The sequence below is a fragment of the Drosophila miranda genome, chromosome XR (assembly GCF_003369915.1).
Source record: "Drosophila miranda strain MSH22 chromosome XR, D.miranda_PacBio2.1, whole genome shotgun sequence".
In the NCBI taxonomy this organism is placed as follows: Eukaryota; Metazoa; Arthropoda; class Insecta; order Diptera; family Drosophilidae; genus Drosophila; species Drosophila miranda.
Window position 1 is genome coordinate 15,629,763 of NC_046674.1, and position 27,748 is coordinate 15,657,510.

At 42.2% G+C, this 27,748-nt stretch overlaps 16 protein-coding genes across 16 annotated transcripts; 5 read left to right on the plus strand and 11 right to left on the minus strand.

Moving 5' to 3' along the window:
- Positions 1 to 2,531: 2,531 nt before the first annotated feature.
- On the minus strand, positions 2,532 to 3,303 carry LOC108165552 (larval cuticle protein 65Ag1-like). Its single transcript, XM_017301627.2, has 2 exons — positions 3,133 to 3,303; positions 2,532 to 3,072 (listed from the first exon to the last, which is right to left on the minus strand). The coding sequence occupies exons 1-2, from the start codon at positions 3,246 to 3,248 to the stop codon at positions 2,883 to 2,885; spliced, it is 306 nt and encodes a 101-aa protein (XP_017157116.1). The 5' UTR covers positions 3,249 to 3,303; the 3' UTR covers positions 2,532 to 2,882.
- Positions 3,304 to 4,257: 954 nt separating this feature from the next.
- LOC108165550 (larval cuticle protein 65Ag1-like) lies at positions 4,258 to 4,857 on the minus strand. The gene is made up of 2 exons (XM_017301626.2): positions 4,674 to 4,857; positions 4,258 to 4,612 (listed from the first exon to the last, which is right to left on the minus strand). The coding sequence occupies exons 1-2, from the start codon at positions 4,787 to 4,789 to the stop codon at positions 4,414 to 4,416; spliced, it is 315 nt and encodes a 104-aa protein (XP_017157115.1). The 5' UTR covers positions 4,790 to 4,857; the 3' UTR covers positions 4,258 to 4,413.
- Positions 4,858 to 5,290: 433 nt separating this feature from the next.
- LOC108150797 (endocuticle structural protein SgAbd-6) lies at positions 5,291 to 5,793 on the minus strand. Its single transcript, XM_017279101.2, has 2 exons — positions 5,617 to 5,793; positions 5,291 to 5,545 (listed from the first exon to the last, which is right to left on the minus strand). The coding sequence occupies exons 1-2, from the start codon at positions 5,751 to 5,753 to the stop codon at positions 5,359 to 5,361; spliced, it is 324 nt and encodes a 107-aa protein (XP_017134590.1). The 5' UTR covers positions 5,754 to 5,793; the 3' UTR covers positions 5,291 to 5,358.
- A 708-nt stretch (positions 5,794 to 6,501) lies between these two features.
- Positions 6,502 to 7,128, minus strand: LOC108150800 (larval cuticle protein 65Ag1-like). The gene is made up of 2 exons (XM_017279104.2): positions 6,944 to 7,128; positions 6,502 to 6,882 (listed from the first exon to the last, which is right to left on the minus strand). Exons 1-2 carry the CDS (start codon positions 7,057 to 7,059, stop codon positions 6,684 to 6,686), a joined length of 315 nt encoding a protein of 104 aa, XP_017134593.1. The 5' UTR covers positions 7,060 to 7,128; the 3' UTR covers positions 6,502 to 6,683.
- A 1,521-nt stretch (positions 7,129 to 8,649) lies between these two features.
- On the minus strand, positions 8,650 to 9,214 carry LOC108150808 (larval cuticle protein 65Ag1-like). Its single transcript, XM_017279112.2, has 2 exons — positions 9,044 to 9,214; positions 8,650 to 8,983 (listed from the first exon to the last, which is right to left on the minus strand). The coding sequence occupies exons 1-2, from the start codon at positions 9,157 to 9,159 to the stop codon at positions 8,794 to 8,796; spliced, it is 306 nt and encodes a 101-aa protein (XP_017134601.1). The 5' UTR covers positions 9,160 to 9,214; the 3' UTR covers positions 8,650 to 8,793.
- A 1,615-nt stretch (positions 9,215 to 10,829) lies between these two features.
- LOC108150828 (endocuticle structural protein SgAbd-6) lies at positions 10,830 to 11,451 on the minus strand. Its single transcript, XM_017279136.2, has 2 exons — positions 11,188 to 11,451; positions 10,830 to 11,104 (listed from the first exon to the last, which is right to left on the minus strand). Exons 1-2 carry the CDS (start codon positions 11,331 to 11,333, stop codon positions 10,915 to 10,917), a joined length of 336 nt encoding a protein of 111 aa, XP_017134625.1. The 5' UTR covers positions 11,334 to 11,451; the 3' UTR covers positions 10,830 to 10,914.
- Positions 11,452 to 13,277: 1,826 nt separating this feature from the next.
- LOC108150777 (endocuticle structural protein SgAbd-6) lies at positions 13,278 to 14,283 on the minus strand. The gene is made up of 2 exons (XM_017279073.2): positions 14,075 to 14,283; positions 13,278 to 14,008 (listed from the first exon to the last, which is right to left on the minus strand). Exons 1-2 carry the CDS (start codon positions 14,227 to 14,229, stop codon positions 13,801 to 13,803), a joined length of 363 nt encoding a protein of 120 aa, XP_017134562.1. The 5' UTR covers positions 14,230 to 14,283; the 3' UTR covers positions 13,278 to 13,800.
- Positions 14,284 to 15,260: 977 nt separating this feature from the next.
- On the plus strand, positions 15,261 to 15,950 carry LOC108150854 (larval cuticle protein 65Ag1). Its single transcript, XM_017279156.2, has 2 exons — positions 15,261 to 15,501; positions 15,626 to 15,950. Exons 1-2 carry the CDS (start codon positions 15,371 to 15,373, stop codon positions 15,819 to 15,821), a joined length of 327 nt encoding a protein of 108 aa, XP_017134645.1. The 5' UTR covers positions 15,261 to 15,370; the 3' UTR covers positions 15,822 to 15,950.
- Positions 15,951 to 16,999: 1,049 nt separating this feature from the next.
- Positions 17,000 to 17,573, plus strand: LOC108150791 (larval cuticle protein 65Ag1). Its single transcript, XM_017279094.2, has 2 exons — positions 17,000 to 17,217; positions 17,280 to 17,573. Exons 1-2 carry the CDS (start codon positions 17,090 to 17,092, stop codon positions 17,479 to 17,481), a joined length of 330 nt encoding a protein of 109 aa, XP_017134583.1. The 5' UTR covers positions 17,000 to 17,089; the 3' UTR covers positions 17,482 to 17,573.
- Positions 17,574 to 17,853: 280 nt separating this feature from the next.
- LOC108165544 (larval cuticle protein 65Ab1-like) lies at positions 17,854 to 18,281 on the plus strand. Its single transcript, XM_017301617.2, has one exon. It carries the CDS (start codon positions 17,910 to 17,912, stop codon positions 18,222 to 18,224), a length of 315 nt encoding a protein of 104 aa, XP_017157106.1. The 5' UTR covers positions 17,854 to 17,909; the 3' UTR covers positions 18,225 to 18,281.
- A 102-nt stretch (positions 18,282 to 18,383) lies between these two features.
- On the plus strand, positions 18,384 to 18,972 carry LOC108165543 (larval cuticle protein 65Ag1-like). The gene is made up of 2 exons (XM_017301616.2): positions 18,384 to 18,684; positions 18,746 to 18,972. Exons 1-2 carry the CDS (start codon positions 18,506 to 18,508, stop codon positions 18,933 to 18,935), a joined length of 369 nt encoding a protein of 122 aa, XP_017157105.1. The 5' UTR covers positions 18,384 to 18,505; the 3' UTR covers positions 18,936 to 18,972.
- An 806-nt stretch (positions 18,973 to 19,778) lies between these two features.
- Positions 19,779 to 20,345, minus strand: LOC108150838 (larval cuticle protein 65Ag1-like). The gene is made up of 2 exons (XM_017279147.2): positions 20,067 to 20,345; positions 19,779 to 20,005 (listed from the first exon to the last, which is right to left on the minus strand). The coding sequence occupies exons 1-2, from the start codon at positions 20,243 to 20,245 to the stop codon at positions 19,816 to 19,818; spliced, it is 369 nt and encodes a 122-aa protein (XP_017134636.2). The 5' UTR covers positions 20,246 to 20,345; the 3' UTR covers positions 19,779 to 19,815.
- A 365-nt stretch (positions 20,346 to 20,710) lies between these two features.
- LOC108150760 (endocuticle structural glycoprotein ABD-5) lies at positions 20,711 to 21,126 on the plus strand. The gene has a single exon (XM_017279054.2). The coding sequence runs from the start codon at positions 20,749 to 20,751 to the stop codon at positions 21,055 to 21,057; it is 309 nt and encodes a 102-aa protein (XP_017134543.1). The 5' UTR covers positions 20,711 to 20,748; the 3' UTR covers positions 21,058 to 21,126.
- LOC108150759 (endocuticle structural protein SgAbd-6) lies at positions 21,112 to 21,848 on the minus strand. Its single transcript, XM_017279053.2, has 2 exons — positions 21,741 to 21,848; positions 21,112 to 21,672 (listed from the first exon to the last, which is right to left on the minus strand). Exons 1-2 carry the CDS (start codon positions 21,747 to 21,749, stop codon positions 21,370 to 21,372), a joined length of 312 nt encoding a protein of 103 aa, XP_017134542.1. The 5' UTR covers positions 21,750 to 21,848; the 3' UTR covers positions 21,112 to 21,369.
- Positions 21,849 to 25,351: 3,503 nt separating this feature from the next.
- Positions 25,352 to 26,086, minus strand: LOC108150866. Its single transcript, XM_017279169.2, has 2 exons — positions 25,755 to 26,086; positions 25,352 to 25,685 (listed from the first exon to the last, which is right to left on the minus strand). The coding sequence occupies exons 1-2, from the start codon at positions 25,991 to 25,993 to the stop codon at positions 25,508 to 25,510; spliced, it is 417 nt and encodes a 138-aa protein (XP_017134658.1). The 5' UTR covers positions 25,994 to 26,086; the 3' UTR covers positions 25,352 to 25,507.
- A 546-nt stretch (positions 26,087 to 26,632) lies between these two features.
- LOC108150893 lies at positions 26,633 to 27,235 on the minus strand. The gene is made up of 3 exons (XM_017279203.2): positions 27,143 to 27,235; positions 26,978 to 27,069; positions 26,633 to 26,915 (listed from the first exon to the last, which is right to left on the minus strand). The coding sequence occupies exons 1-3, from the start codon at positions 27,149 to 27,151 to the stop codon at positions 26,687 to 26,689; spliced, it is 330 nt and encodes a 109-aa protein (XP_017134692.1). The 5' UTR covers positions 27,152 to 27,235; the 3' UTR covers positions 26,633 to 26,686.
- Positions 27,236 to 27,748: the final 513 nt, after the last annotated feature.

The following is a 27,748-nucleotide window of genomic DNA, read 5'->3' on the forward strand; positions in this document are numbered from 1 at the left end:
TCAATCATCGACCAATATGTGGTTCTATCGAGACATTTTTGGCTAATTTCCCATTGTGCATGTGCCATTTTATAAAATGGCTGATAAAATATTTATTGCTTGACACCTACAAAACGGAACGATTGTAGGTTGTAGATTGTGGGTCCAGCCACAGCAATCATATCGATTGACTGTTTGCTGTTAATTAAACGACTCTCGGCCACTTGTCGGCTAACCTGTAGGTGTCAATCAATGGGCAGCCACGCAATCTGATGGATGAGCAAATCTGAATGCAATGAGGAAGGTGTTTGCACTTCAGGGTGCATATTATCGACCCGCGATCGCAATCAGCGGCCAGCGTGTCCTCTGCCGGATGCTGGCAGCCAATTGTAATTGAAATATTGCTATCAAGTTTGGCAATGACTGATGATGTGTGCACAAATTTGCATATTAATTGCAATAACTGTTGCTTTTCAGAGTGAGAGCATAAATAAATAATTTGCATAAGGCACGAGCTGGCACGAGTCAATTAGTCTCGCTAGCATTACGCCCAAAAGTATGCCATACAAAAAATAAAGTTTGTTTCCTAAGTCATTCGATTGGCACATTCATATTAGTTGCACAGCCTGGAAGCAGGCAACACTTTTTGAATAAGGGAAACAGAGTAAGTCAGTGAGTGAAGAGATAGTACGTGGGGGAGAGAGAGAGAAAACTTATTTGAGAGAGTGTGTGTGAGAGAGAGCATGTGTGTGGAAGAGAGGGAATGGGTGTGGGAGAGAGAAAGGGAGAAAGAGAGTGCGATTGATTACTCAAACACACTCAGTGCCACACAAAAATTCATGAATAATGGAAAAAAAAGGCTTGCTTAGCTGCGACCTTGTGAAGCGCATAAAAAGGCCCTGATAAAATATTACATAGTTTGTAATAATATTAAGCGCTAACTTTTGAGTAATCATAAATGTGTTATTACCTGATTTAATGCAACTATTACTCTCAACTCAAACTGATGCACCAAATTGGGTATGCGTTTCACCGGTGTAATTATTGGCTCCATATACAGTCGAACTTTTACGAACTTTCGTACAACGGAGTTTCCTTTTTAGCGAATTTATTTCAGGAGCACTGCGATTTCGTTCAATTTCAGTACGTATTGATATCACGAATTTTCTTATAGCGAATATTTCTTTGGTACGATTTTTTTCTATGCCCGTAACTCAAATGCACATACATATGTACGCTTTCAATCTCCCTATGACGAATTTTTTGTTGCGAAGATAAAGTGCAAAAATCAAACGCAAAAAAAAAAGAATTATTTTAAGGCAAACAAATGTTTTTACGATTTCTATATTACGAATTTTCCCTACAACGATCTTCTTTTTGGGTCCTTGAGGTTCGCTATTTGCTATTTGTATGTATACTAGTATACTAGCTGTACCCAGTCACGTTTCGCTGTGGCGCATATTGTGGCTGCACTGATAAGAAATGAGGATCCAATACTTGTGGGTATACAATGTTTAACATCTTCAGTTGATCTTCTCCCGTTCTCGCCAAAGCCGAATTCCGACCATATCCGTCTCCCAATACACCTCTAGATGCATTACCCCGGATGCTTAGTCTGTCCGTCTGGAGAAACAAACTTTCGAAACAAACTCACACTGATTCAAGTTTGTTTAAAAATTTGGCCACGCAGGCCCACAAAAGGCGAAAATCTGTGGCTGTACATATCTGTACATATACATTTCTGAAGACGAGAAAAGCGCAAACGAGGAATCAAAAAGAATGGCCATATCTAGCAGATTGGATCTGGATCAGTTCATTATTATAGCCAAAATGAACAAAACGATTTAGAGCGGCTACACTACTCCTTCCACGCGACTACCCATTCTCCCTCTTTCCTTCTATCTCTCTCTCACTCTTAATCATGATGTATGCGCCTCTGTCGGAAGGGAGTGAGATAGCTGTTATTGTGAGAAGTGCGAGAGAGAGACAGTTGTAGAGGAATAAGAAACAGTAGAGAAAAAATGGAAACAGATGGAATATTTTAAAATTGGAATAAAACAATTCATTAGAACTCATAATTCATTAGCATTAGAACATATTTAGCGGTCGTGGCTCCTCTCTTTCTCTGTATTCTTTTCGCATCTCTCATGACAAGTGGCAGCTAAATTCAAAGAGAGAGCCCCCAGCGATAGCAAAAATCAAACAGAGAGAGACAGCTTGCGGCAGACATCGCAATACATCGGCTCTGATACCAATTCCGGCGATTACGTAAGATAAGATTACATATATTTATACTGACTGAGTACCGGGTATAAACGTGGAGCTACTGCCCTTGCCGCGGCTTTTCTGAGACTGAAATTTCAGATCAATCGGTGCGGGGCTTTTCGTGTTTTTATGTGAGCTACAAACCAACAGAGCAGTTTTATACAAGATACTCAAAATGGTATATTAAATTTGTGGGGAAAGTGGACGTGCGTAACCCCAGAAGGAAGCGTTTCCGACCCCGTATAGTAAGTATATATTCTTGATCAGCATCAATCAGTATCAATAGTTTGGCTGTCGCTTTATATGTTATTTCGATTTGCCACGAAGGTAACTGCTTGAAGGCTGTTCAGAGCTTCCCATATTGCAACAACTTCCGCTTGGAAGAGGCTGCAATGGGCTGAGAGCCTGAAGGAGTGCCTTATGCTTAGTTGTTCTGAGTCGATCCCTCCACCAACCTTGTTGTACATTGAAATTGAATATAATCATATGTTAGGTACTCATTATTTTTTTTTTTAAATTCAACAATTGACTTGGACTTTCATCCTTTCGAACTGGATCGAGAAGACTAGATCGCTTTTGGGATATTTTTTGGGGATTTTAACAGGGGATTGAATCAAAGTTGACTTCTGTGGATTAACTTAAGCAACTGGCAGATGAGCGCCGGAGGGCTGGAAACCGTTCTCATCGGCAACCCAGTTGACGGTGTAGGTCTGTCCATCATCGGCCACAAACTTGTACGAGCCACTGGAGACGATGCCTTCGTTCTCGGCTCCAATGTTCTTCAGCTGTCCCTCGGACTGGACGGATGTTCCATCACTGGTCTCGTAGCTATCCAAATAGGTAAAGATTAGAGTCGATCCTTGATGCTGAACTTCTTGAATAACTTACGCGTTGCTGAAGCTCTCGGGTCCGACTTCGGAAACCTGGCGGAGGACGGTCACATCATCGGCAGGAGCGGCAAGGGCCACGGCGAAGAGGGCAACGAAGACAATGAGGAACTTCATGGTGATTGTTGGTTGTTTGCTGTTTGGTCTTCGGTTCTCGAATGATACTCAACTATGGCTAGGTCTACTCTTTTATAGAGATAAATATGTCGCTATTATTTAATATGCAGCAGCGGAACTAGTCAAACATGTACCAAATATAATAGATTTGATCTACGAATAGAGCTGAATACACGGAAAATATTAATTTTGAGTATACATATATATTTTGTATATAAGATTGGATATATTAAATTTGTGGGGAAAGTGGACGTGTGTAACGCCCAGAAGGAAGCGTTTCCGAACCCGTATAGTATATACAAAATGTATTCATGAAATTAAATAAAGACTGTTTCTCACTTAAATTTTGTATTTAAACATTTGACAAGACTGTAACCTTTCCAAAAATAAGCAATTGGCATTCATATATTCAAAAAAATTCGAGCTATTCCATAAAAAATTAGCAAGATACATATGTACTTATTATATTGACCAGTAGTGTATCTTCTTGATCAGCATCAAGCCATGTCTATCTGTCCGTCTGTCCCTCCACCTTTTTCTTTTCTCAGAGATCTATAAGATCTATAAGATCGCCTGTAAGATTCAAAATTTCGCCCCGCCCCCACAAAGAACGCAAATCTGTGGCATCCACAGATTCTTCTATATTATTATTTTATATTTATTCTATATCTAGATCAGATCGCATTATTAATATAGCCAGAATAAACAAATAACTTTGCAGTGGCTACGTAAAACCGTCCACGTGCTTACTCATTTTCCGTGTCTCTCTGAAACACTCTTCGTTGTGCAATGTGGAGAGGAGCCATACTGACTAAGTATCGGGTATCGCGGCCGTAGCTGCGACTCACAACGTTCCCCCTCGTTATATGTATAGATTGCATCTGACTTTCAATATAGTTGATCAGCTTTAAAAGCCAAACCCATATAGACATTATCTATCTGTAATATTTCATCCGTGGTGCCACACTATTTTATATAGTTTCTGAAGGAAGTGTAATTGCGAAACAAATTTTGTTTATGTACTCATTTTTCTTTAATATTTAACAAACTAGGGCTTTTGACTAAGATCCTTTTCCTTTTGAATAAAAGGTTTGGGAAATCGGTCTGGGGAAAGTAACAAGGGACTCGATGGCGTTCAAGCTGCTTGCGATGGAAGCAACTCAACTTAAACCTCAGGCGCCACGGGCAGATGAGCGCCCGAGGGCTGGAAACCGTTCTCATCAGCGACGTAGTTGATCTCGTAGGTGACGCCATCATCAGCGACGAACTTGAAGGAGCCCTGGACTGCGAGGGCCTCCTGCTCGGTGCCGACGTTCTTCACGAGACCCGATTGCTTGGCGGAAGTTCCGTCGCTGGTCTCGTATCTATCCAAATTGAGTCATAGTTAGAGCTGATCCTTGATGTTGATTTGTATTAAGGACTTACGCATAGCTGAAGTTTTCGGGTCCAACATCCGACTCAGAGCGGACGATGGTCACATCATTGGCAGGAGCGGCAAGGGCCACGGCGAAGAGGGCAACGAAGACAATGAGGAACTTCATGTTGATTGTTGGTTGTTGGTGGTTTTGGTCTGCGGTTCTCGAACAGATTGCGACGAATGGTACCAACTGATGGCTGCTCGAACCCTTTTATAGTTCGCAAGCTCTTCGCGATTATTCAAAGTGCGGCGGTCGAACAAGTCAAACATGTCCGAGTCCAAAACATAATCGGCAAAGTCAATGTTAATGTGATGTGTCTGGTTTTGGGTATTCATTTTTGCTTGGAGTTTGGTCGTTTAAGAGCCTAATACGAAGTTTTAATATATGCTATGCTGAAAAGTAAACTTGAAAAGAATCGAAACACATAAATATTTCATTATTTAAATTTACAAACACTTTTTTTATTTGCCTAGTATTTTTTTTTAACTTTCAATAAATCTGTAACAAAGCTTCGCACAAAGTAGTCCCAATGACGTCAGAGAAGAGCCAAAGATATTTAAAATCGTGTGGATTCTGTTGTTTAAGCTTTGATACTCTCCCAGCTAAAACCGATGGAAAAAATTATTTTTGGGTTTTTGGGAATGCTCGCTTTATTCAGCTTAAACTAGCGATGGCTACAGCAAGTCCTAATCCTAGGCCACCAGTCGGAACTTTGGATGATAGCCAGTCTCGTCGGCCGTGAAGCTAATCTCGTATTTCTTGCCATCAGGGGCCGACCAGCTGGTGGTGCCCGTCACAGAGATCGCGCCATCTTCCTCGGTGGCGCCGGGCTTTACAACGCCCTCCTCAGTCCGTGAGATGCCATTGCTGGTCTCGTAGCTAAAGTCCATTAAAGAAAGTCCACAATAAGCTGATTGACTCAAACACACCTCCCATGTAGCTATACCCACGAGAAGGAATACTTGTCCACGCCATTGTTCTCGCTCTCCAGCTTCAGGGTTTCCGCCTGGGCATCGTCTCCGGCTGGGAGGGCCAGGCAGACACCTGCAGTCAGCAATAAAATTAGACACGTAGAATGGGAAAGCATTTTCAGTCACACTTCACACTTAGCTGCACTTTACTGAGCTGTTGATCGATTGCTCGGGCCCTTTTATACGGCGGCGGCGGATCGTCAGAACTTCTAGATAATGTCCTCATCGGCAAAAAATGCAAAATACTCGTACGAATAGTAATAAAAACAAAAGAAAGCGAATCAAGAATAATGAAAAAAAATTCAATAAAACACATTTTAATTACAGATTAACACATTTCATACCCATCATCAGGGTGCAATCGGCTAGAGAGAGTATATGTAACAAATGCTCTTTACAAGCCTCTCCATTCTATGTCATCATCTCTGTATAATGTGTACATATTCTATTAAATAAATACCCCACTTAGGATATCTCATACATAAATCCACCAATAGAAGATTATAACTAAGAACTTTAGAAACAAGGGTGTTCTCTAGTCGACAGTTTTTTATGTTAGCTTTTGCTATTGCTCGTCGTGCATTGTGTTTCTGCCATTGTCATTTCTCATATTATCATCGAAAGACTGAATAGATGTTCATGTATTTTATTTAGTATTAAAATCAATTAGTAGTCAATCACCCGACCGTTCTCAGACGTTCTGAAACTCACTTCTTTCGCCACGACACTCGTACTATTATTTAGTAGCTTCAACATCAATTTATCATAGTGCAATATAAATAGTTTTGATCAAATAACTGATCTATATTTTATACAGATCTATTCCTTTTCTAGATTTCCAATTGATTAAAAATAACCATTCTGTTAAGTTTAGGTACTCAGTTTTCTTTATTATTCAACAAATTCAAAAAAAAAAATGTGGGTCTTTTGCTTAGTTTTCTTTCCTTTAAAATAAGGATTCGAAAATCGGGGTTGAGGAAGTTTTTGTGGAAGGTAACAAGGGACTTGGATGGCTTTAAAGCTGCTTGCGATGGAAGCAACTCAACTTAAACCTCAGGCGCCACGGGCAGATGAGCGCCCGAGGGCTGGAAACCGTTCTCATCAGCGACGTAGGTGATCTCGTAGGTGACGCCATCATCAGCGACGAACTTGAAGGAGCCCTGGACTGCGAGGGCCTCCTGCTCGGTGCCGACGTTCTTCAGGAGACCCGATTGCTTGGCGGAAGTTCCGTCGCTGGTCTCGTATCTATCCAAATTGAGTCATAGTTAGAGCTGATCCTTGATGTTGATTTGTATTAAGGACTTACGCATAGCTGAAGTTTTCGGGTCCAACATCCGACTCAGAGCGGACGATGGTCACATCATTGGCAGGAGCGGCAAGGGCCACGGCGAAGAGGGCAACGAAGACAATGAGGAACTTCATGTTGATTGTTGGTTGTTGGTGGTTTTGGTCTGCGGTTCTCGAACAGATTGCGACGAATGGTACCAACTGATGGCTGCTCGAACCCTTTTATAGTTCGCAAGCTCTTTGCGATTATTCAAATCGCTGCCGAACTGGTTAAACATGTCCAAAGCATAATGTAAAAAATGTGATATTGGTTTTGGGTTAGGGCTGAGTCGTTAATAGTCTAGTCTGATATACTATGTTTGCATAAAACCATTTCCCGCCATGACTTTGAGGCAGATGGTCCGCTGCTGTTGTGCTGCCAGGGCACTGTTTTAAATTGAATTCAATATACATGTATACAAAATCTGATTCAGTTTAAAAAGAAGGTGGTTATTTAGAGGTCTGTGCCTCATAATTATAAACCAATTTGCACTTTAAAAAAAACAGCCTATAACAGAACCAAAAGAATTACTAAGCAGACTCTTTGTTTTTTTTTTTGTTTTTTTTTTTTTTTTTGTTTTTTTTTTTGTGAAAGTTAAATAACATTATTTAGTAACACTCCGTGATTTTTGTAAGAGCTTTAGTGGCTTTAGCGCTACATACTTTTAGAGCCATATCGCGATACATATATCGGGATATGCCCGTATGCGATATCAGAAAACCTTATAGACCAAAAGATAGTGTGAGCTAAGTGTCGTGTAAAAAGCGTTCAAGGTCCAGGAACCACGGAACTTAAGCTTGCCGCTCAAATCATAAGTTTTTCTTTTAGAAACATTTTTCCCGCAAAAACAGAAAACGTGCCTTGACGTGGTTCAATAAACAATACGGTTATCAATAAATAAGATTCTTTGCTTTTGGGTCTGGATATCTAAACTAGAAATTCGTTGTCAGACAATGCTCTGCGAAAAGTGCCTAGCCAATTCATTTGTAAGACTTTTCTGAAAGTTATGAAGGGCAACCCCAAGTGTTGTAGCCTTGTGCTGAGAGCTGTACAGGAGCAGAACAGCTGTTCCACCGTCTCCTCCTCTTCCTCGTCTCTACAGCTCCGGAAAAAATCATTACATGGGGCTCCCAGCCTGTTTGCGTGGGTGCCAATTTGCGTAATGTCTTTTGAGGGATCGTACGACTTGCTGCACCTTTTTCTGCCCAGCTTGCAGAGCTCAGAGGTGCCGACATTTTGGCCGACTTATTCGACATTGTGGCACAAGCTGCCAAATATTTCGCTCTTTAATGATAAACCTACATATGGCCATGGACATACGAATGTCCTCTATGTCTTGGAGATCTGGGCAGCACGTCTGCTATGTCCTACTTTCAATGTCCTGGTCACCCGGAACCCAAAGAAGGCTGATAGAAAATTGCTGAGCCTTCTTGTAAAGAGATTTGCGGCAGTCTGCCGCATTGAGCGATTTGATCGCAGCTCTGCTGTCTCTTTTGATGTTATTTCGATTTGCCACGAAGGTAAATACTTGAAGGCGGTTCAGAGCTTCCCATATTGCAATAACTTCCGCTTGGAAGAGGCTGCAATGGGCTGAGAGCCTGAAGGAGTGCCTTATGTTTAGCTGTTCTGAATCGATCCCACCACCAACCTTGTTGTACATTGAAATTGAATATAATCATATGTTAGGTACTCATTATTTTCTTTAATATTCAACAATTGACTTGGACTTTCATCCTTTCGAACTGGATCGAGAAGACTAGATCGCTTTTGGGATATTTTTTGGGGATATTAACAGGGGATTGAATCAAAGTTGACTTCTGTGGATTAACTTAAGCAACTGGCAGATGAGCGCCGGAGGGCTGGAAACCGTTCTCATCGGCAACCCAGTTGACGGTGTAGGTCTGTCCATCATCGGCCACAAACTTGTACGAGCCACTGGAGACGATGCCTTCGTTCTCGGCTCCAATGTTCTTCAGCTGTCCCTCGGACTGGACGGATGTTCCATCACTGGTCTCGTAGCTATCCAAATAGGTAAAGATTAGAGTCGATCCTTGATGCTGAACTTCTTGAATAACTTACGCGTTGCTGAAGCTCTCGGGTCCGACTTCGGAAACCTGGCGGAGGACGGTCACATCATCGGCAGGAGCGGCAAGGGCCACGGCGAAGAGGGCAACGAAGACAATGAGGAACTTCATGGTGATTGTTGGTTGTTTGCTGTTTGGTCTTCGGTTCTCGAATGATACTCAACTATGGCTAGGTCTGCTCTTTTATAGAGATAAATATGTTGCTATTATTTAATATGCGGCAGCGGAACTAGTCAAACACGTACCAAACATAATAGATTTGATCTACCAAGAGAGCTGAATACTTGGGGTAAATGCAAGCCAAGCTGTGCTTTTGGTCTCCATTCTCAGTGGGCGAGAGGGCATCTGCATTCAAGAGATTAATATAATATATACTATATTATATTTTATATAATAATAATGAAGAAAGTTAGGTATCCTTTTATCAAGAACACCTTACACTTGTGTAAAGAATTTGAAATTTTCTTCGGTAGGAGGGTGTACCCCTGATAAGGAATTCAAAAAAAACTTTCAATTATAGTGTAAAAAGATGAACATTCCAGCCTGCAGAACATTCGAACCCACACAATTCCGGGCAGCCGCATAAGGGAAAAGCGTGCAAAATGTAAGCGGCTGGTCAGCAGAAGTTCCATGATAATAGATATGTAAATTGATCACACATTTATGCAGATCATACTCAACCCGCAATTGGGCATGGCAACTACATACGTCAGCGGCAGCATCATTGAATGAAGAAGCAGAAGTCAGTACGAGCGATTGATCGGATCGGCATCGGAATCGGCTTATCCCAAACTAGTTTGATCATTGTCACTTTTTATTTCATGCATATTAATGCGATTGTTGGTTGGACTGTGTGGTGTGTGCTTTGTGTGTGTATTTCTGGCTGGCATCTTCCAAATTTCATTAGCACCGCATGAAATTTAAATCAGCGCCAGAAATTAACCTTCAGAAACTTCGTTTTCATTCGTGGCCAGATCGCTCGCACATATTTCCATATGCGCGGCTTTAATTATGTATTAATTACAAAGAAAACAACAACCCAAACAAGTTTCAACGTGCCAAAAATTTGCAAATTTCAGCCATACGAAGGTCATCCGGACGAGACAACGATGCCTGCTAGCCTATGTCCAACGGGGCGTATGGAGAATATAGGGAGAAACATATCAAAGCCATACAGAAGCCCAAAGCTTCTTTTGTGTCTTACTTTTCTTTTCATTATGCTCCAAACATGTTATGGATATTATTCCACACAAAAAGAAAACGAATCTTAAGATTTGCATAGCATTCACATTGATCCGGGTTGAAGAAACGCTGATCATTTTAAGAACTTCTTTGATCCAGTTTCTTCACTGACATTGACGTCATAAAACCTTAAAATTAATGTTCAGGCAGGCTCCGTTTTTCGTTTTCGTTTAAAGGTTCTCCAGTTTTCACATATTTTTGCTTTTTGCACCAAAACGAAAAATGTTGTTGCCCTGGCCAATTTTTTTCGAGCCAAATTTGAAAAAAGCTAAAGTTAAATTACAATGATATAGGTATCAAGTTTATGTTAATGCATCAATAAGTCGTCTATTTTTTTCCTTTTGCAATTAAGGTTCGTTTCGTTGTATAAAATGCCGTTTACGAAATGAAAAGTAAACGGCATTTTATTCAACGAAAATTTCTTCGTTTTGAAAACGAATAAATCTTGTGGAATGCGAAAACGGGAGCCCCAATTTATGTGTATTCAAAAGTAAATCGGAAAACTTTTGTGAATGTGAAAAACTGAGCTTATTACATACATATTATTAGGATATTTATATATTTTACAAAAAAAAAACAAATACTGTTTAAGCTTAGGCCACAAAATGTGCCACATTTAGCATTTTAATTGTGGGGCAGATGGTCGCCCTGGGGCTGGAAGCCATTCTCATCGGCAATGTAGTGGAGGGTGTAGGTCTGGCCATCGGGCGCCACCCAGCTGACGGATCCCCGCACGCTGAGAGCTTCATGATCGGTGCCGGCGTTCTTCAGCTCAGCCTGCTCCTGGCGTGTAACACCATCGCTGGTCTCATAGCTGAAATCAGGGAGGAAAAAGGGATGTAAGAAAATCTATTCCAGGTGTTCTCCATCCATGGAGTGTCTTCTCAAAACTCTCACCCAAAGTTGTAGCCATCGGTGCCAATGTTGTCGTTGTCGTAGCGAAGAATTGTGGCCTGTTTCGAGTCATCCAAGGGAGCTGCACTGACCGAGGCCGCAAGGACAAAAGCGCACACTGCCAGGACACAAACTTTGATGGACTGCATGTTTATTTTTGTATATTGTTTGTTTGACTTTTAAAAATATCCTTTGTGGAGTTTTGACTTAGGTTTGCACTGCACGCTCCGGTAGTTATCACAATTAGGTGCTAACGAGTTGTGTGTTGCCCTGTAATGAGTGTTGAGCTATTTATAACAGCACGACCAGCTCCAAGTGCTTCCCAGACACCACACACACACACATATATATATAGACAGAGAGCCGGCGATCCGTGAAGAAACCCCACAAAAGACTCGTAGAGAGGTGGCCCCTAACAAACACCTAATAATCCACCCATACGCATATAATTGAAGGCAAGCGAATGTGTACGAGTGTGCTGGAGAGTGTCTTAAGCTTTTAATTGAACAAGACACAAAAAAATACGAGTATAAAACCCATTAGGCATTTGATGTGCGCTCAAATCTCATCTCAATTGCTTCGCCACGGGAGCTGGAAGCAACAAATGGAGATGGAGAGTTAAGATGGAGATCGGAGATGGATATGGCGATAGCGATGGCGATGAAGATGGGGGATGATGGGGCAAGTGATAATGAAATGTGTGGGCCTCTTCACAAATATTTGGCCAATGCGCGTGTTTGTCTATAAGTACAATACACACAGACACAAAGACACACACACACACAAGCCACACATTTCGTACGATATATGTGGCAATAGGTCAATGGCTATGTTTGTACTTATAAACAAATTGTTATGAAAAAATAAGCCACAAAAAACGAGCAAGGAAGTCTTGTATTGGAAGACGAAACATTAGATACCCTTTGTTATGAAATTGGTATAGATTTCCATCGAAATTTGATAGAATTTGTCGCTGTTTGAAAGGAAAAACTACTTACGAACAATTATACAAATTAAAACTATAAGATATAGTATTTATAGTATAGTATAATGAGACATCAGTGCATATGGACTACAACAGGTAATTTCTAATGGAATTATTTCTTAAAGTACAAAAATTTAATCGCAAAAAGTCTTGCTTTTCAACCGATTGTTTCTTTGGAAGCTTTAGAATCAAATTTATTATTAAAATTAGAAAATAATTGAAATCATGTTTGTTTAAATCATATATCCCCTTTTATGCTGTAAAGCATAATACCCTTTGCAGTCGTATGCCAGGGTAAAAATTAAGTTGTATCAAAGGAATTAAAAGATAATAATCTCAACTATTAAGCAGTAAGGAAGTGTGGATAACATAGCTACCCATGAAAAACAAATAACATCCAAAGAACAGGAAAAGACCCAACATGAAGTTGGGTTCATAGACCCTGAATTTACCAAGAATTTCATTAACTAAAACTTTAAATTGGATACCTCCCATTTAATTTAATAATATTTAAATTACTTAAGTGCAGATTTTAGTTGTTGGATAAGCATTTCCGACCTGACACAACTGCTGCTGAATGCTGACATAATTCACGATTAAGGCTGGGCGTTTTAACCTCCAAAGATATTTCAACGAAACGAAACGATACGAAAAACCTCAACAGCTGCATTTGCTGTTCAAGTGAAGATGCGGCACGAGAGATTGAAGATTACGCGGCTTCATCATCGCCCATCACAATCACCAGCATCGTCACTGCCTCAGTGCCTCAGCGCCTCAGCGCCCCAGCATCGAAGCTTTAGCATCAACGTCAGCATCGGCCTGTGTGTTGGTTGATGACCTTAGTCAATAAAATGAAAAACGATTTTTTACCAGTTAAGCAGAAGCGGCAACAACAGCCAATATCTGACACTTTCAGTTCAGTGTCTGCGGTCGTGCTATGCCCTACAATAACCCATCGGGCGTATGAGTAATGCGATTGCAGGTCATTTGTCGAGGCGCTGCCACCCCCAAACAGTGGACCCACACACTCGTCAATCATCTGAAGTGACATGTCTAGGCTGAGACAGGACTGATTATTTCATATTTAGCGATTGATAAAAGAGGAGAGGCTACTCAATAGCCCAACAATAACAAGGGTCTCCCGGGACTGCAAGTTCTCACTTTCGTTGCCAGCATTGTGTCTTCTTTAATTGTTGCTGGATTTTTTTATGTTTTTTGGCAACCTTTGTTGGGTGTTTATTGAACCGGTTCGGTCAGCTCCCAGACTGAAGCTACTCTGTTACGGCATACCCGTGCTCCCCATATCCAAGACATACTCTGACGGAGGAAGACAGGGACAGGGGCAGTGGCTGTGCAAACTGGTTTCGAAGATACTCGTATAGATGTATATGCTAATTCCATGCTTAGAATACAATTCAATTTCGATGGGTGAAAATTTATGCCCGAACAGCACTCCACCGTCTATCCGTCGTCGGTAGTATACAGACGAACTCATGTGTCTATATGTTATTTTATATTTAATTTCTATTGTGTCTTCTCTCCTCCTCTCCTGCTGCTCTTCTGCTCCTTCTGCTACATATTTGGTGATTTAATTTGTTTCACAAAGTCCAATGCTATCACGTGATCAGTGTTCAGGCCGTGCGAGTGGCTTCCAACTGTGGCAAATGCTCGCCCTGCGGCTGGAAACCGTTCTCATCAGCCAGATAGTTGAGTTTATAGTGCTCACCATCGGGTCCCACCCAATTGACGCTGCCTTGGACGGCAATGGCCTCCAACGGCGTACCGGGATGCTTCAGAGTGGCTGTCTCCTGCCGCGATATACCATCGCTCGTCTCGAACCTGTGGGAAAACGATATACATATCTTTGAGTACTTTTCCGATCAAGATCCACAGCCAAATACTTACGAGAAGGCATAGCCGTCGCCATCCACTTTCTCATTCTCGTATTTCAATATCTGTGCCGCATTGGAACCATCGCTGGCCGCATCTGCATCCGAGAAGCACAGACAGAGGCACAGGCAGAAGCCGGCCAGGATGGGGATCAACGTTTGTCTGGCCATCTATCTGTCGTACCGTACCTGTCCTGTGCCGATCCGCGCATGCGACTAACTCGAGTTGCGCAAAGTCTGTACAATATATCCATGTCCCCCAATCCCAATCATTGATACTAAGTCGAACTTTGAGGCTAATTAACGGCCAAAAGCGCGGCGAGTGTGTAATAAAATTGCGAACAGCCACCAAATGACTCGAAAACAAAGCAAACGAAAAAAGTGCCACCAAAAACCCCAAATCAAGTCCAAATGAAATTGAAAGCAGCCACATTGCGAAGACGTTCGAAAAAGTTCAAATGGTGTTGTGTTCGCCTTAACCCTCTAAAACCAAAGTGTACCTCTAGGCGTTGTCTGTCATTTGAAAGCAGCAGCTGTTTTGAATATGCCTTGAAATATATGGCGGAATGGACTGGGAAGGATAGGCTCAGAGTGGATAATCGACATGGAAATGAGGATACAAGGGACTAACATTTCAGGGAGCTATTCCTTTAGCTTGAGCTGGAAGATCTGCACTTTTCTGATAAACGAAGAAACTATTTTTCTTGGATGAGTCCAAGTCGAATGATAATTGATATTATAAATAATATATACTTTTGGCTTTGCATTTCACTTGCACTTGAGCTAAATTCAAGCTGTGACCCAATTATTGCACCATTCATCGGACTGTTTCTAGGCAAAGTAACGCAACTCATGGCTCGGGCCTGGGCTTGGGCTTGGGCTGGGCACTTTGTGTGTTTAATTTGTATAAAACAAATGAAGTCTATGTACCTTTTGCTTGTCGCTGAGCAATCAATCAATCGCCAAACAAGCAGTCACCTGGTTAGGTAACCGCGGCGCCGCTAAGACTCTGACTTTGGGTCAAAGGAAAGAAATGAGAAACGGGTTTCTCTTGGTCTTGCACTTACTCTTTCAATTTCGGCTTTGGGTTTCAGTTTCAGTTTCGGTTTCTCTGGTAATTACACGCACTACATTACATTACATTGCCAAAGGAGTCGTCGCCAGTCGAAAATCGCGAGTCGATGCTGCTATAAATTGGCCACTCGATATTCGAATTGCATGCATTAACTGCAAGCTCCTCGAACACACAGCACAGCACAGCACAGCACAGCACCCAAGCCTAGTCCCAGCCAAAAACTCCGACTCCAGCAAGATGAAGTTCACCATTGCCTTCTCCGTCGCCTGCCTGTTGGCCACCGCTTTGGCTGCTCCTCCAGCCAGCCAGCAGGAGGCGCAGGTGCTGCGCTTCGACTCGGATGTTCAGCCCGAGGGCTACAACTTCGCGTAAGTGTTTGCCTTTATTAAGCAAAGTACCTCTCACTCTCCAATCACCCAATCCCCCAATCCCCCAACCGACTTGTCACTGTGTCAAGGTCGTAACACTTACTGGTTTTTTCTCTTATTTCAGCGTGGAGACCAGCGATGGCAAGAGGCACCAGGAGGAGGGAGAGCTGAAGGACGTGGGCACCGACCACGAGGCGCTTGTGGTGCGCGGCTCCTACTCCTATGTTGGAGACGATGGACAGACCTACGCCATCACCTATCTAGCCGATAAGTACGGCTTCCAGCCAGAGGGCGCACATCTGCCCCGTGCCGTTCAGTAAATCCCTTTCGATATGGAATCGCATTTAGATGGAAGTCTAAGTACCTTCCAGTCCATCCAGCATCAATGTGTTAACTATGTTTAAGTTTTCCTCTCAGAAACATTATAATAAAAAAAGATTCATTTACGCAAGAAAGTAGAATTGTTTCGATTGGATTAAGGTGGGATTATCTTAAGTTTCGGGAATTTATAACAAAACAAAAAAATAGCAAAGGTTTATATGTATTAAAAAGCTTGGAAAATGAACACTGAATATTTCATATATATGCACAAAAAATGTTATACAGTTGGTCTTACACAATTCACCAAGTTTGGCAATTTTGTAGCCCAACCTCAAAAACCACTTCTGTTTTTTGTAACGTATCGCCAAAGCATATTTTGGGCGTATATATGTATTTAAAACCATACGTTTGATTTTTGTCTTTTTTTTGGTAAATATAGGGCTACATAATTATAGTACTATTTAAAAACACACAATTTTTTCAGAATTTAACTTTTTAATAATTATTTGTTTTAACATTTTGTCGTACGAGTGAAACGTAACGTAACAGACATTCTGATAATACCACTCGTACTAAAAATATATACATGTACGATTCTTCGAGTTTCTTACCGCCAGACTGCTTTTTTGCTTAATTTGAGATTTTCGTAAGGATATTCCATATATTTCGAATACGTACACATATATGGGAGTCTTTGGTTTCTCAGCTACTTACTAATTGAAGGAAAACCAACTTCCAATTGTCAGAGCACATATGATTGTTGATACTGAATTTTGCTGCAGGGGCTAACCCCTCTTCTCCCGCTCCCTCGCTCGCTCCCACTACCAAAAACTATGAATACACCCGTGGATTATCAAAAATTTGTTGGCTGTTGTCTTCTTTAACTTGGAAACGATTGCTTTGATTGATTCACGAAAAATGCAAATGATGATGAGGTATTTCCTAAAAACGGCATCGATTTGTTTGCCTTAGATGTTTTTGTTTTTCGTTAATATTTCTTTGTTGTTGTGTATATTTTTTGTTGTTTTTTTCGTTGTTTCATCTGTTGTTGGTGCGTTTTTCAAGACAATTTGTTAGCTTTGGTGCTCGGCGTGTAATTAGTCATTTTTATTTTCGACTAACTTTTCTTCAATCGACGGCCTCCGACCCGACTATATAAGCGCCTGGACATGGCCACAGACATCACAAATCAAGTAACATTGACTAGCCGCTCGGTCGCAAGTTCATCACGAATCAAAGCACAATCAATACTCCAATCCAATCAACCATGAAGTACACGATCGCCCTCGTCTTCGCTGCTCTCCTCGCCGTGGTGCTGGCTGCCCCCGCCCCCGATGCGGATGCTCAGATCCTGCGCCTGGAGTCGGACGTTAGGCCCGAGGGCTACAACTTTGCGTAAGTCATTTAATCGGTTCGATCGGCTTTGAGGATTACCATTAACAACATCCTTTTGACAGTTTGGAGACCAGCGATGGCAAGAAGCACCAGGAGGAGGGAGAGCTGAAGAACGTCGGCACCGAGCAGGAGGCCATCGTCGTCCGCGGATCGTACTCCTTTGTGGCCGATGACGGTCAGACCTACACCGTCAACTACATCGCCGATGAAAACGGTTTCCAGCCCGAGGGCGCTCATCTGCCCAATGTGCCCATTGGCAACTAAAGTGGAAGCTGGAAGCGCAAACCGAGAGCTGTTCTATCTATAATGGTTTTAAGTTGATTATTAAATAAACGCGGCAAGAAAATCGAGCTGAATCATGCCTCCATTCCACCTGCCTTCCTTCCAGAGATCCCATCTCCATCTCGCATCCCACTGCAGAGGAGTAGATCTGGTTATGTGACAACACAACAATAGTTAGATACGCGCATTCCGATTCATACCGGTATTCCAGTTTGACCGGAAACAATAATGCGATGCGATGCGCTGCTCATTATCTAAACTGATCTACATACATAAATACTATCTGCCAAATTCTGTGCACCTTTGACTTTTGCATTTCGCAAAGTAAGCGAGTATAAATCCCTCCACCAAACTGCAGTGGAGCATCAGACAGTTGTCAGCATTCTAAGGAACACAACAGCACCTTCAACATGAAATTCGTCATTGTTCTCGCCTTCGCCCTCTTCGCCGTGGCCGCCGCCCGTCCCAGTGATGTGCAGATCGTCCGCCAGGACTCCGATGTGGGAGTTGAGAAGTACAGCTTCGCCCTGGAGACCAGCGATGGCACCAAGAAGCAGGAGGATGGTGCGCTGAAGAACACTGGCCACGAGGATGAGGCCATCGTCGTCCATGGATCTTACTCCTTTGTCGGCGATGATGGTGTCACCTACACCGTCACCTACGTTGCCGATGAGAACGGTTTCCAGCCCTCGGGCGCTCACTTGCCCGTGGCCCCTGCTGCCTAATATGGATTTTTCCACACAAACGATGATGAATGAATAAAGAAAAAATCAATTTGTTTAAAACAAAAAATCCAATAAGCTTCAATTTTCTTCTCCTACTGTGCCCACGACTTTATCAAATAGTTTTTATGCAGTCGACACACAAACGATAAACAAAAAAGTTACAAATTAGCATTAGCTTTTCTCGTTTCTTCTGCTCTGCATTGCATTTACATATTTTACAATTTGCAAGACAGTAAACTAGTTCCAGCTGCCGAACCCCAAGTCAGACTATAAATAGTCATATGACCAAACCAACAGCATTAGTTATCTTTGAAGACTTCAACGATCCACACAATCCTTTCAACATGAAGTTCGTCATCGTCCTCGTTGCCCTTTTCGCCCTGGCCGCTGCCCGTCCCAACCGCGATGCGGAGACCCTCCGTTACGATTCGAATGTCGAACCCGAGAACTACAACTACGCGTAAGTCAAATAATAAATTCAAAATCCAAGGATCAGCTCCTAACTTAAACTATTTTTACAGTGTGGAGACGAGTGATGGAAAGTCGGTTGCGGAGGAGGGACGTGTGGAAGACTTGGGAACTGAACAGGAGGCCATCGTCGTGAAGGGCTCTTACTCCTACATTGGCGACGACGGTGTCACATACTCTGTCAATTACATTGCCGACAAGAACGGATTCCAGCCCCAGGGCGCTCATATTCCTGTTGCCTAAGTTTATGAAATTAAAATAAATCAGGTCATAAGAAAAACATTTCGTGTTATACTTTTCCAGTGGATATTTGTTCTATAGTTTCCTGCACTTCAGACATATATTAGGTTTCCGTAGCTAAACGAAAAAGATGAAACATAGTTATGCAAAGTATGTACGTAAAATTTTCAGATATCCAATAATTATACCATGCAACAGCATTTTGACGCTTTCAACCCAACTGACTTTTTCTGATAGATTTGGTTTTTTACATTTTTGTAACAAGTTAATTTTGTTCTTCAAAGGCAAGGTTCTTTTTTATAATTTCAAAAAAATTTTATTTATTACATTTTATTTCTAGAGGTTGTGCTTATTTTTTCACATAACATAAGTACATCTGGTTTTATTGAAATTTTCAATTTTGAAAAACTGATAGATGCAACTATAAATAGGACCTCAAAATTTTGTAGCTTTAGCTTAGCGTCTAGGAAGTATTAAGCTTTCAAATTAAAAACTGATCTTGTCTTTGCAGGAAAATTTGTTCTTTTTATCTAGATCTAGATATTTTCTGGATGACTGTCTAATTTAATATTAATTTTGTCTTTTTTTAGGCCAATTTTAATAACAATTCCAGTCAGGAGTGCTTTTTCTTGTTTAGATATAATCTTTATGCCCTGACCCAATTTTTGGGTGATGAGAGAGGAGTAAAGTTTTTTGGTAAAGAAAAGAATTTCAAGTTGTAAAATTAAGATCAACGATCGATTGATACTGCTCATAAATATTTCTTTTGAAATATAATATCTGTCTTAAATGCTGAAATGGGAAACTATAGAACAAATATCCACTGGAAAAGTATAACACGAAATGTTTTTCTTATGACCTGTTTTATTTTAATTTCATAAACTTAGGCAACAGGAATATGAGCGCCCTGGGGCTGGAATCCGTTCTTGTCGGCTATGTAATTGACAGAGTATGTGACACCGTCGTCGCCAATGTAGGAGTAAGAGCCCTTCACGACGATGGCCTCCTCTTCAGTTCCCAAGTCATCCAAACGTCCCACCTCTGCAACCGACTTTCCATCACTCGTCTCCACACTATAAAAATAGTTTAAGTTAGGAGCTAATCCTTGGATTTTGAATTTATTATATGACTTACGCGTAGTTGTAGCTCTCGGGTTCGACATTCGAATCGTAACGGAGGGTCTCCGCATCGCGGTTAGGACGGGCAGCGGCCAGGGCGAAAAGGGCAACGAGGACGATGACGAACTTCATGTTGAAAGGATTGTGTGGATCGTTGAAGTCTTCAAAGATAACTAATGCTGTTGGCTTGGTCATAAGACTATTTATAGTCTGATTTTGAGTTGAGACGTCGAACGTCGGGAACTAGTTTAAAATCAAATGTCGATGAAAGACACACAGCTTGAAATCAATACTAGTTTGGGCCTCTAAACCACATGTATGGAAATTCATTTAAAACATTTTAAAAATAGATGTATACATATCTACATACATATCTGGAAGACATACAAACTGTTTCTTGTAAATCGTTTTCGCATATCGACCAGGTCCAAGATCTTGGGGAGACTCCTCTTCGAAGAAGCCACAATTCTTAACAGACATCCGATAATCTTTTTGGACAGTTTGCTTTTCATTTTCACTGCCCCTGAAGCAGATATTCAATTAACACTATCCGACCTCAGCTGGAGCCGGTCATATCGGGATGATATGATGATGTCTTCACTCCAAGTGCTAATTGCATTAAGCAATGGTCTTTTTTCCATATAAACGCCATGTCGGGGAGAGACTAGAGCCAGAGCAGTACCAAGCAACGCCCAAAGATGAAGTGTGTCCTCCTGATTGCCCTCCTTTCGATTTCCATGTGCCTCGCGGCACCCGCCGATGAGGTGCAGATCGTTAAACAGGAATCGCAGGTCCTGGCCGATGGCTACAACTTTTCCTATGAGACGAGCGATGGCAGCAAGCAGGAGCAGCAGGCCACACTCAATAGCCTTGGCCCCGAAGAGGATGCCCTCCAGGTGTCCGGCTCCTACACCTATCTGGGAGACGATGGCCAGACCTACACCGTGACCTATACCGCCAATGAGAATGGATACCAGCCTCAGGGCGCACACATTCCCCATGTCTAAACGTTGGCTTATTGTCATATTCCTTGTATTTTGTAAATAAATGTAGATGTGGTGTTTCGAAAATCGAAAGTTCGGCTTTAATGCGAGTAACAAATAAGAAAAAAAAAAAACAATGCACGACACTGACTTGACTGACTGATCGACTTACTAACTGAGGAAACTGGCACAGCACAGCACAGCACCTTCCTCATTCTCGTCCTAAGGCTACGGCGTGGTGGTGGCGGAAAGCAGGTGGAAACTGGATACAGGATGCAGTATGCATGATGGGGGATGGTGTATTTACAGGATCATCTTCCAGGGGGAATAATCATCCTATTTGGGTAGGTGAGCACCTTCCGGCTGGAAGCCATTCTCATCGGCCACAAAGTTGATAGTGTATGTCTGACCGTCCGGTGCCACCCAACTGACTGAGCCGCGGATGGAGATGGATTCGTTCTCGGTGCCAGCATTGTTGACCGTACCCTCCTCGGAGCGGGTGGTGCCGTCGCTGAGCTTGTAACTGAACTTGTAGCCGCCAATGCCAATGTTTTCCGACTCGTACTCCAGCACCTCCACATCATTCTGGGGACGGGCGGTGGCCAGGGCGATCAGGGCCATAAATCCAACGACTAGCATCTGTGCAAAGGACACCAAAGATCATGTTATCCTCGACAAGGTAATCGTAATCCTCGATTTAACGTTACCAGTTTCATCTTGTTGCGCGATTCTCGAAGCGTTCACCTGCGAATGGACAAACTACCGACTGTCTAATGGTGGCGATGCATTGGGATCCACTGCATTTTATACTGCAGTCGGGCTGCATTTGCAAACGTCATAAATTTGCACAGTTGTGGAAGAAGCTAACAAACGTGGCTCTGGCGGTCGCCGGGTAAGTGTTTTTTACTTATTTTTTTTCAATTTACCAAAGATGCACCAAAGTCGCCAAAGTCGCTGCGACAAGTAACATTTAAAGCGGCTTTGTGCATCGATGTACTCGGCTGAAAGGTATTATAGCCAGCCGCCACCAACAAAGCAACCAACAGTGGCAGCTTTAGAAAATTTGAAAAAGTTCATGCTTGCCAGCCAGCCAGATGAGGCATGGGAAAAGGTTGGGGACAGATGCCATGGGAAGCTAGAACGATGGGAAACCCGAGACCGAGCCAGCACTGTGCCTGCAACAGCAGCCACCCACAACAAAGTTCAAGTACTGTCGAGCTGCAATTTGCAGGGCAGCAAGTTCAAGCCGCGGACATGGGCACTCCACTCCGTCTCTAATCTGGGCCTGAGGATGCGGCTGTGGCAGGTACATACACATATGACTGTGTGTGATGGCCAAAGTACACGGCAGTCGCAGATGGACTGGACAGGCGGCAGTGAAGAAGACGGAGCCCCAGCATGACTTTTGGCATATGCAACGGCCTTTACAGCGTTCGATTGATGTGCTGCTGCTACTGCTGCTGCCTCCATGTGCTTGGTAACAAGCACCAAAATAGTAAAAGAAAAATACGAAAATCCATCGAGTAACCTACAACTACAGCTCGCATGCAATTTAAATCTCTGACTTTTGTGGTGGGTTTTTTTTTTATTTTTTTTATTTTCTGTCTCCGTTTCTGTTTGCCAATTTATGCCACCTTCGTTGACCGCTACAGGCCGAAGAAGAAGCCTCATCCAAGCCGGTCAGTCGAGTTTTTGTATTGGTCATCTGTCGGACCCTGGCTCGCCATGGTCCTCCTTCTCCGCCATCCTCCTCTCCTCTCATCTCCGTGGGCACTCGTGGTCACAATGTCTGAAATTGTGCCAACTGCTTCATCTTATTCCTAAGTATTGGCAGGGTGTTGGACATTTATTTTGGCATTTCCTCAAATGCCGTTTAAAAATACATTTTCTTCTTTGATTTTCTCGCAGCTGCAATTTGGCATTTTGACTTTTTTCCTATAGGTTTGGTTTCCTTCAAAGCTAACCGACGAAGGTGAAAATCGTGCCAAAATTCTGTGGACTTTAAGGAGAACTATAAGTCTTAGAGAAGAATGTCCATATTATTTACGTTTCCAAAAAATATGACCAACCGAGAACGGGCTATAGTTTTTTTGGCATCCTCCAGGCATCCCCAACCTTAAATACTGACAGGAGCTTAAGCTTCTGCTAATAAGGTTCGGCCCTTGAAAATAAAGCTCATTTCATTATTTCTTGTGACTGCATAATATTTATTAGTTGATCTTCTTCTGCGGCTTTTGGAGGGCATCTGCAGCGAGCTGCATTTATCATGCTTGATTTGCATAATTAATCTGGCTTTGATTGATCGGTCCGTGTGTGAAACGGTATGTTCGTGAGTGCGGGGGCGTTGTCACAGATACCCGTCCACATATACATACATATGCAGATATACTCTTTTCGTATCAGAAGACGAACAGCGTGAATATATTTCTTCCTTATCGTTTAACTATATATAAATTTATGCAATCATTTACATAACTGTTCTAATCAAGCTTCAATCGACAGGTTTTTCAACTTTGAGAACAAGAGGTTCTCTTGTTTGGGCTCCGCTGTCGCTTTCTATACACACAGACACCAAGGTATCGGCCCCAGTCCCAGACATAGCCACAGCCACAGCCACAGCCACAGATATAATACATATTTATATGGATGCGTCTTCACATTTACGTCTTCAAGGTCAGCGCCAGATGCTGCTTCTCTGCTCTGTCCGTCTGTCCATCTGCCTGTCAGTCTGTCCGTCTATCAGCTCGACTGTCCGCCTGCCCATTCAGCTGCCGTTTGCTGTTGCCAACTCGCTCGCTCCCAGGCGGCACGCACCACACCACTGAGTGGATCCCAGACCGGCTTTGGCTCGGCACGAGTTCGGCCGCGGAATCGGGTTTCGGGTTTCGTATTTCGGACTCGGATTCGGATTTTTACGTTCAACCCGCCGGCTCGGCCGCCTGTCCGTCCTCTCCTCAAGCTGCCTCTTCAAGTGGGTCTGCAAAATTAGCACTTGCGCGATAATGGCAATGTTTTAATAGCTTGTCTCCCCGTCTCTTTCTATACCGCCCCTGCTCTGCCCCCCCTGTCCAGCACTCCCGCAATTCTTGAAGTATGTAAATGTCACATTGGTGTTGTTTTTTCATTTCTTTATTATCATTCGAAGCATTCGTTTCGTAATATTTGCATGCCGCAAAAGCAGAAACACAGAAATACTTAATACTTCTGCTTGACACTTGACATTATGAATGGTGCGTATAATTTAATTTTATTGCTGGCTCTGACCATTTTTTCGGTTCTTTATATTTCGGTTGTATTTGATGCATCTTCAGCTGGTCACAATAAATGTTGTTTTTCGGGGTAAAAAAACGCCTACCGAGCGATTGATAGCCGTGAAGTGCAATTAAATTTAAATTTATCTGCACTTTGGCTGCATTTCCACTTACAACATTTATTACTAAATTTTAGTTCATAAAATACGAGTGCTTTGTACACTTAATTGTCGATGGAAGCATTTAAAACTAAAAACCTGTTTTCAATTCTGTTTCTTGCTGCAAGTCAAAAGACTTAAGCAAAAAACTTGAATGGCTTTAAGCTCCCATTGCTTCAATGGCATACTTTCAGGCAGTGGAACTAAAAATTTAAGTATGTGTGAATATTTTGTAGTTCAACTAAAAAATACTAAATAATTAAATACGAAATAAACTTAAAGTCAATGCAATTTTCGCATTAAAAATTTCTGATTGTAATCCATGCACAGATTAATTGAAATTCCATCATATTTTCTGATAAATGTAAATGGGTTCGCAGCACCCACCCAAATATTCATTATTTTGTAGTTTTATATGATTTTGCCTTCATTTAAAATTAATTTTCAAAGCCTCACAAATGATCCAGAAGTTATTAAAGAATTTAAAGCTGTTTGTTTTTAGTGAAAGATGTAGTCATTGAATGTTTTCTAGCAACTAATTTGAATTAACGCTAACCAAAAAAGGTACCTTGCCATAGGAGTATATATAGTTGTGTCTGGTATAAGCTGTTTCCCCAAAGCATTTAATATATACGTTATCTCCGTACCACAGAAAATATCCAACATCTGTTGAATCTGCTTAATATGGTTTTGAAAGTTTCGATTTGATTGAACCTGTGACCTGTAGCGACTCAAAACTCCTATCTATCAAAATTTGCACATTATTTACACACCATCATTATCTGCATCTCCTCGCCTTTTGTTTACATTAATTGAACGCATTGCGCAATGCGCAACAAACAAGTTGGCATCAGAAATGCGAGTTTTACGAACCATATACATATGTACATACCATATCACTTTTGCTTGATCAATCAATGTTTATTGGCTTTTGCAAAGATTGCACATATGTATAATAATAAATAAACCTAAAGCAGTTGGCACAGTTTTGTCCACTATGGCGGATAATTCCAAGAGGAAAACTATTTTAAAAAAATGATGTATGGATGGATGGGGAGGGGGTGCTTATCCAGCCAGAGATGCGAGGGATTTGCCAGAGAGCTTGCGCACCTTTAGGCCATTTTCGCGGGAGGGACGATGGTTGCGTGCCAAGTTGTTGGCGTTCTCCAGATCCTTGGCGGCCGAAGTGCCACTTAACACCTTTCCAATCTCATCGCGATGAGCGCCATTGGGTAGGGTGTAACTAAACAAAGAATGGGTTCAAGATTAGTATTCAAAAGGAGAATGTGACCAAAAGTAAACCCAAACTCACCCAAACTCATAACCGTCGGCGAGGGGTATATATTTTAGCTGCTCCACAGTAGTTTCACCGAGCATGATATCCAGCACAGTGCCGGGGGCAAAGGATGCGCTGTTGATGTTGGCGCCTAGTAGAATGCAAGCCAGCAACAGGACCAATCCGTGGACCAACTTGCTGTTGATATTGAGACAATTTCCAGACTCCTTGCCGCTGCTGCAGCTAGGGCCAACCAAAAAAAATATATTCATCATCTTTACGGGTACCGGGTATTGTTCAAAGGTATCCACCGAAGAGCAACGCAACCAACGACCAACGCGGCTAGCAGTCAAATGAATCTGCTTCGTCGAGGCCACAGCCAAGAGACTCATCTGCGACCACCTTTAATGACGGGGCCCTCGAGGAACTGCTGAGTAAGCCCAAGACGGTTGCCCAATCCCTTGTCTCTAATTTTGTTTGCATAATAAAGCAGAAAAGAGTTCCACAGACACGCGACCGCAAGCGACTCTCGAAAATGTGCATTACATTTAAAATGCCATAAAATGGAAAACTAATCAAGCAACCACACGAAAAGAAAGTTTTTCTATAGGGAAAACTGACCATTGTATACCCTAAAACCAAACATGAAATTCAAATCACAAAACCACTTTTTAAATGGGTGGAATGAATCTTAATAGCCTTGAAAATAGACCTTAAATAGGGTCCAAACCAGTTTTTAGCTGTTTGCCAAAGTCTCAATAGCCGCAGAAATGGTTAGGGTATCCCTCATTAATATGCTGATGTAGCAATCTCCCTGTCTGTATCCAAAAGATTAACGATCGACGATCAAAAGCTTGTCTTAGCCATGACAGGCACCCGAACGTAGAGAGCTTTGAAGCCACGCTTAATACACAGTTAAAAATTCGGTTTATTTATCATCTATCACAACACAAAAGAAATATTAGTCTCTAGATCTTATCCGATTTGATCTTATGCGCCGTCACATAGGGCTGGAAGCCATTTTTATTAGCCTTGTAGAGCACCTGATACTCGTAGCCATCCGCTGAGATGAAGCTATATCCGCCACGATACTCCACGGGTTTGGGGGTTCCCTTCTCCTTCGCGTCCCGATCCGTTTCCGGCCTAACCGTGTAGGTTATGTCCTCGGTCCTCTGATGACCGTTTTCCGTGTGAAAACTTATGGGGATAAAGGGAAAGGATGGACCTTTATTCATAAGAAGAGAACGCATCGGACTTACTTGAAGTGTAGAGCCTCCTCACGCTCACCCTTCTCTAGAGCCGCTGACGAGACTAAAGCCGACAGCAAAATCACACACAAGATTTGTCTTAACTAAACAACAACAAAATCAAAAAGTTTATCATCGGTAAACGACTAAATAATCAACTTGAATACGAATACCAACCAATTTCATTGCACTTTTATGGGACTGAATAGATTTGGAATATATGTACGAGTAGCTTAGAACTTTTGTGATCGTTGTTGTTCGCTTCGTGTTTTAACTCCAACTGAAGACGAGCAGCGGCCCCTGGGATGAGCACAGCAGCCGAAATAAGTCAAAGAGATACATATGTATAATGAAAACAAATATTATTCTGCGTAGTCGGATTACGTCATTATTTATGGCTCAACTTTTGTTCTAAGCAAGCAGCCAGAGAATCAAGCAAAAGAAAGCCCACACATTGAATCGGCGATACACTTCTGAAGAGATACTTCTGAAGATACTCGTGGTTAATCTAAGGAAAAACCCATGGGCCATGGCCATGTGGCTTATTATTTTAGCATTTGATGGACCTTGGAACAGTTGCAGAGATTCCCGCGCATCAAATTGAGGCTGTCAGCGAGGGCCAGCGGCCAATTTATCAACGGGCTTCATCTAAATGTTTATTTAGAAGAACTTAATCGGCCAACCCTAGCCAAAAACAACACAGCCACAACTTGAATAATGAAATGAAAAAATTGCAATCAGATCGTTTCCGCTCTGTCAGAATTCGCCTTATGAAGAATCGTT

What these genes read in the sequence shown, in the direction of transcription:
- LOC108165552 (XM_017301627.2), bottom strand. Translation starts at nt 3,248, where the DNA reads ATGAAGTTCCTCATTGTCTTCGTTGCCCTCTTCGCCGTGGCCCTTGCC. An exon ending in CCCGAGAGCTTCAGCAACGC is followed by an intron (nt 3,073 to 3,132) that starts GTAAGTTATTCA and finishes CTATTTGGATAG; the next exon opens with CTACGAGACCAGTGATGGAA.
- LOC108165550 (XM_017301626.2), bottom strand. Translation starts at nt 4,789, where the DNA reads ATGAAGTTCCTCATTGTCTTCGTTGCCCTCTTCGCCGTGGCCCTTGCC. An exon ending in CCCGAAAACTTCAGCTATGC is followed by an intron (nt 4,613 to 4,673) that starts GTAAGTCCTTAA and finishes CAATTTGGATAG; the next exon opens with ATACGAGACCAGCGACGGAA.
- LOC108150797 (XM_017279101.2), bottom strand. Translation starts at nt 5,753, where the DNA reads ATGCTTTCCCATTCTACGTGTCTAATTTTATTGCTGACTGCAGGTGTC. An exon ending in GTGGACAAGTATTCCTTCTC is followed by an intron (nt 5,546 to 5,616) that starts GTGGGTATAGCT and finishes AATGGACTTTAG; the next exon opens with CTACGAGACCAGCAATGGCA.
- LOC108150800 (XM_017279104.2), bottom strand. Translation starts at nt 7,059, where the DNA reads ATGAAGTTCCTCATTGTCTTCGTTGCCCTCTTCGCCGTGGCCCTTGCC. An exon ending in CCCGAAAACTTCAGCTATGC is followed by an intron (nt 6,883 to 6,943) that starts GTAAGTCCTTAA and finishes CAATTTGGATAG; the next exon opens with ATACGAGACCAGCGACGGAA.
- LOC108150808 (XM_017279112.2), bottom strand. Translation starts at nt 9,159, where the DNA reads ATGAAGTTCCTCATTGTCTTCGTTGCCCTCTTCGCCGTGGCCCTTGCC. An exon ending in CCCGAGAGCTTCAGCAACGC is followed by an intron (nt 8,984 to 9,043) that starts GTAAGTTATTCA and finishes CTATTTGGATAG; the next exon opens with CTACGAGACCAGTGATGGAA.
- LOC108150828 (XM_017279136.2), bottom strand. Translation starts at nt 11,333, where the DNA reads ATGCAGTCCATCAAAGTTTGTGTCCTGGCAGTGTGCGCTTTTGTCCTT. An exon ending in ACCGATGGCTACAACTTTGG is followed by an intron (nt 11,105 to 11,187) that starts GTGAGAGTTTTG and finishes CCCTGATTTCAG; the next exon opens with CTATGAGACCAGCGATGGTG.
- LOC108150777 (XM_017279073.2), bottom strand. Translation starts at nt 14,229, where the DNA reads ATGGCCAGACAAACGTTGATCCCCATCCTGGCCGGCTTCTGCCTGTGC. An exon ending in GGCGACGGCTATGCCTTCTC is followed by an intron (nt 14,009 to 14,074) that starts GTAAGTATTTGG and finishes GTTTTCCCACAG; the next exon opens with GTTCGAGACGAGCGATGGTA.
- LOC108150854 (XM_017279156.2), top strand. Translation starts at nt 15,371, where the DNA reads ATGAAGTTCACCATTGCCTTCTCCGTCGCCTGCCTGTTGGCCACCGCT. An exon ending in CCCGAGGGCTACAACTTCGC is followed by an intron (nt 15,502 to 15,625) that starts GTAAGTGTTTGC and finishes CTCTTATTTCAG; the next exon opens with CGTGGAGACCAGCGATGGCA.
- LOC108150791 (XM_017279094.2), top strand. Translation starts at nt 17,090, where the DNA reads ATGAAGTACACGATCGCCCTCGTCTTCGCTGCTCTCCTCGCCGTGGTG. An exon ending in CCCGAGGGCTACAACTTTGC is followed by an intron (nt 17,218 to 17,279) that starts GTAAGTCATTTA and finishes TCCTTTTGACAG; the next exon opens with TTTGGAGACCAGCGATGGCA.
- LOC108165544 (XM_017301617.2), top strand. Translation starts at nt 17,910, where the DNA reads ATGAAATTCGTCATTGTTCTCGCCTTCGCCCTCTTCGCCGTGGCCGCC.
- LOC108165543 (XM_017301616.2), top strand. Translation starts at nt 18,506, where the DNA reads ATGACCAAACCAACAGCATTAGTTATCTTTGAAGACTTCAACGATCCA. An exon ending in CCCGAGAACTACAACTACGC is followed by an intron (nt 18,685 to 18,745) that starts GTAAGTCAAATA and finishes CTATTTTTACAG; the next exon opens with TGTGGAGACGAGTGATGGAA.
- LOC108150838 (XM_017279147.2), bottom strand. Translation starts at nt 20,245, where the DNA reads ATGACCAAGCCAACAGCATTAGTTATCTTTGAAGACTTCAACGATCCA. An exon ending in CCCGAGAGCTACAACTACGC is followed by an intron (nt 20,006 to 20,066) that starts GTAAGTCATATA and finishes CTATTTTTATAG; the next exon opens with TGTGGAGACGAGTGATGGAA.
- LOC108150760 (XM_017279054.2), top strand. Translation starts at nt 20,749, where the DNA reads ATGAAGTGTGTCCTCCTGATTGCCCTCCTTTCGATTTCCATGTGCCTC.
- LOC108150866 (XM_017279169.2), bottom strand. Translation starts at nt 25,993, where the DNA reads ATGATGAATATATTTTTTTTGGTTGGCCCTAGCTGCAGCAGCGGCAAG. An exon ending in GCCGACGGTTATGAGTTTGG is followed by an intron (nt 25,686 to 25,754) that starts GTGAGTTTGGGT and finishes TTCTTTGTTTAG; the next exon opens with TTACACCCTACCCAATGGCG.
- LOC108150893 (XM_017279203.2), bottom strand. An exon ending in GAGGAGGCTCTACACTTCAA is followed by an intron (nt 26,916 to 26,977) that starts GTAAGTCCGATG and finishes TATCCCCATAAG; the next exon opens with TTTTCACACGGAAAACGGTC.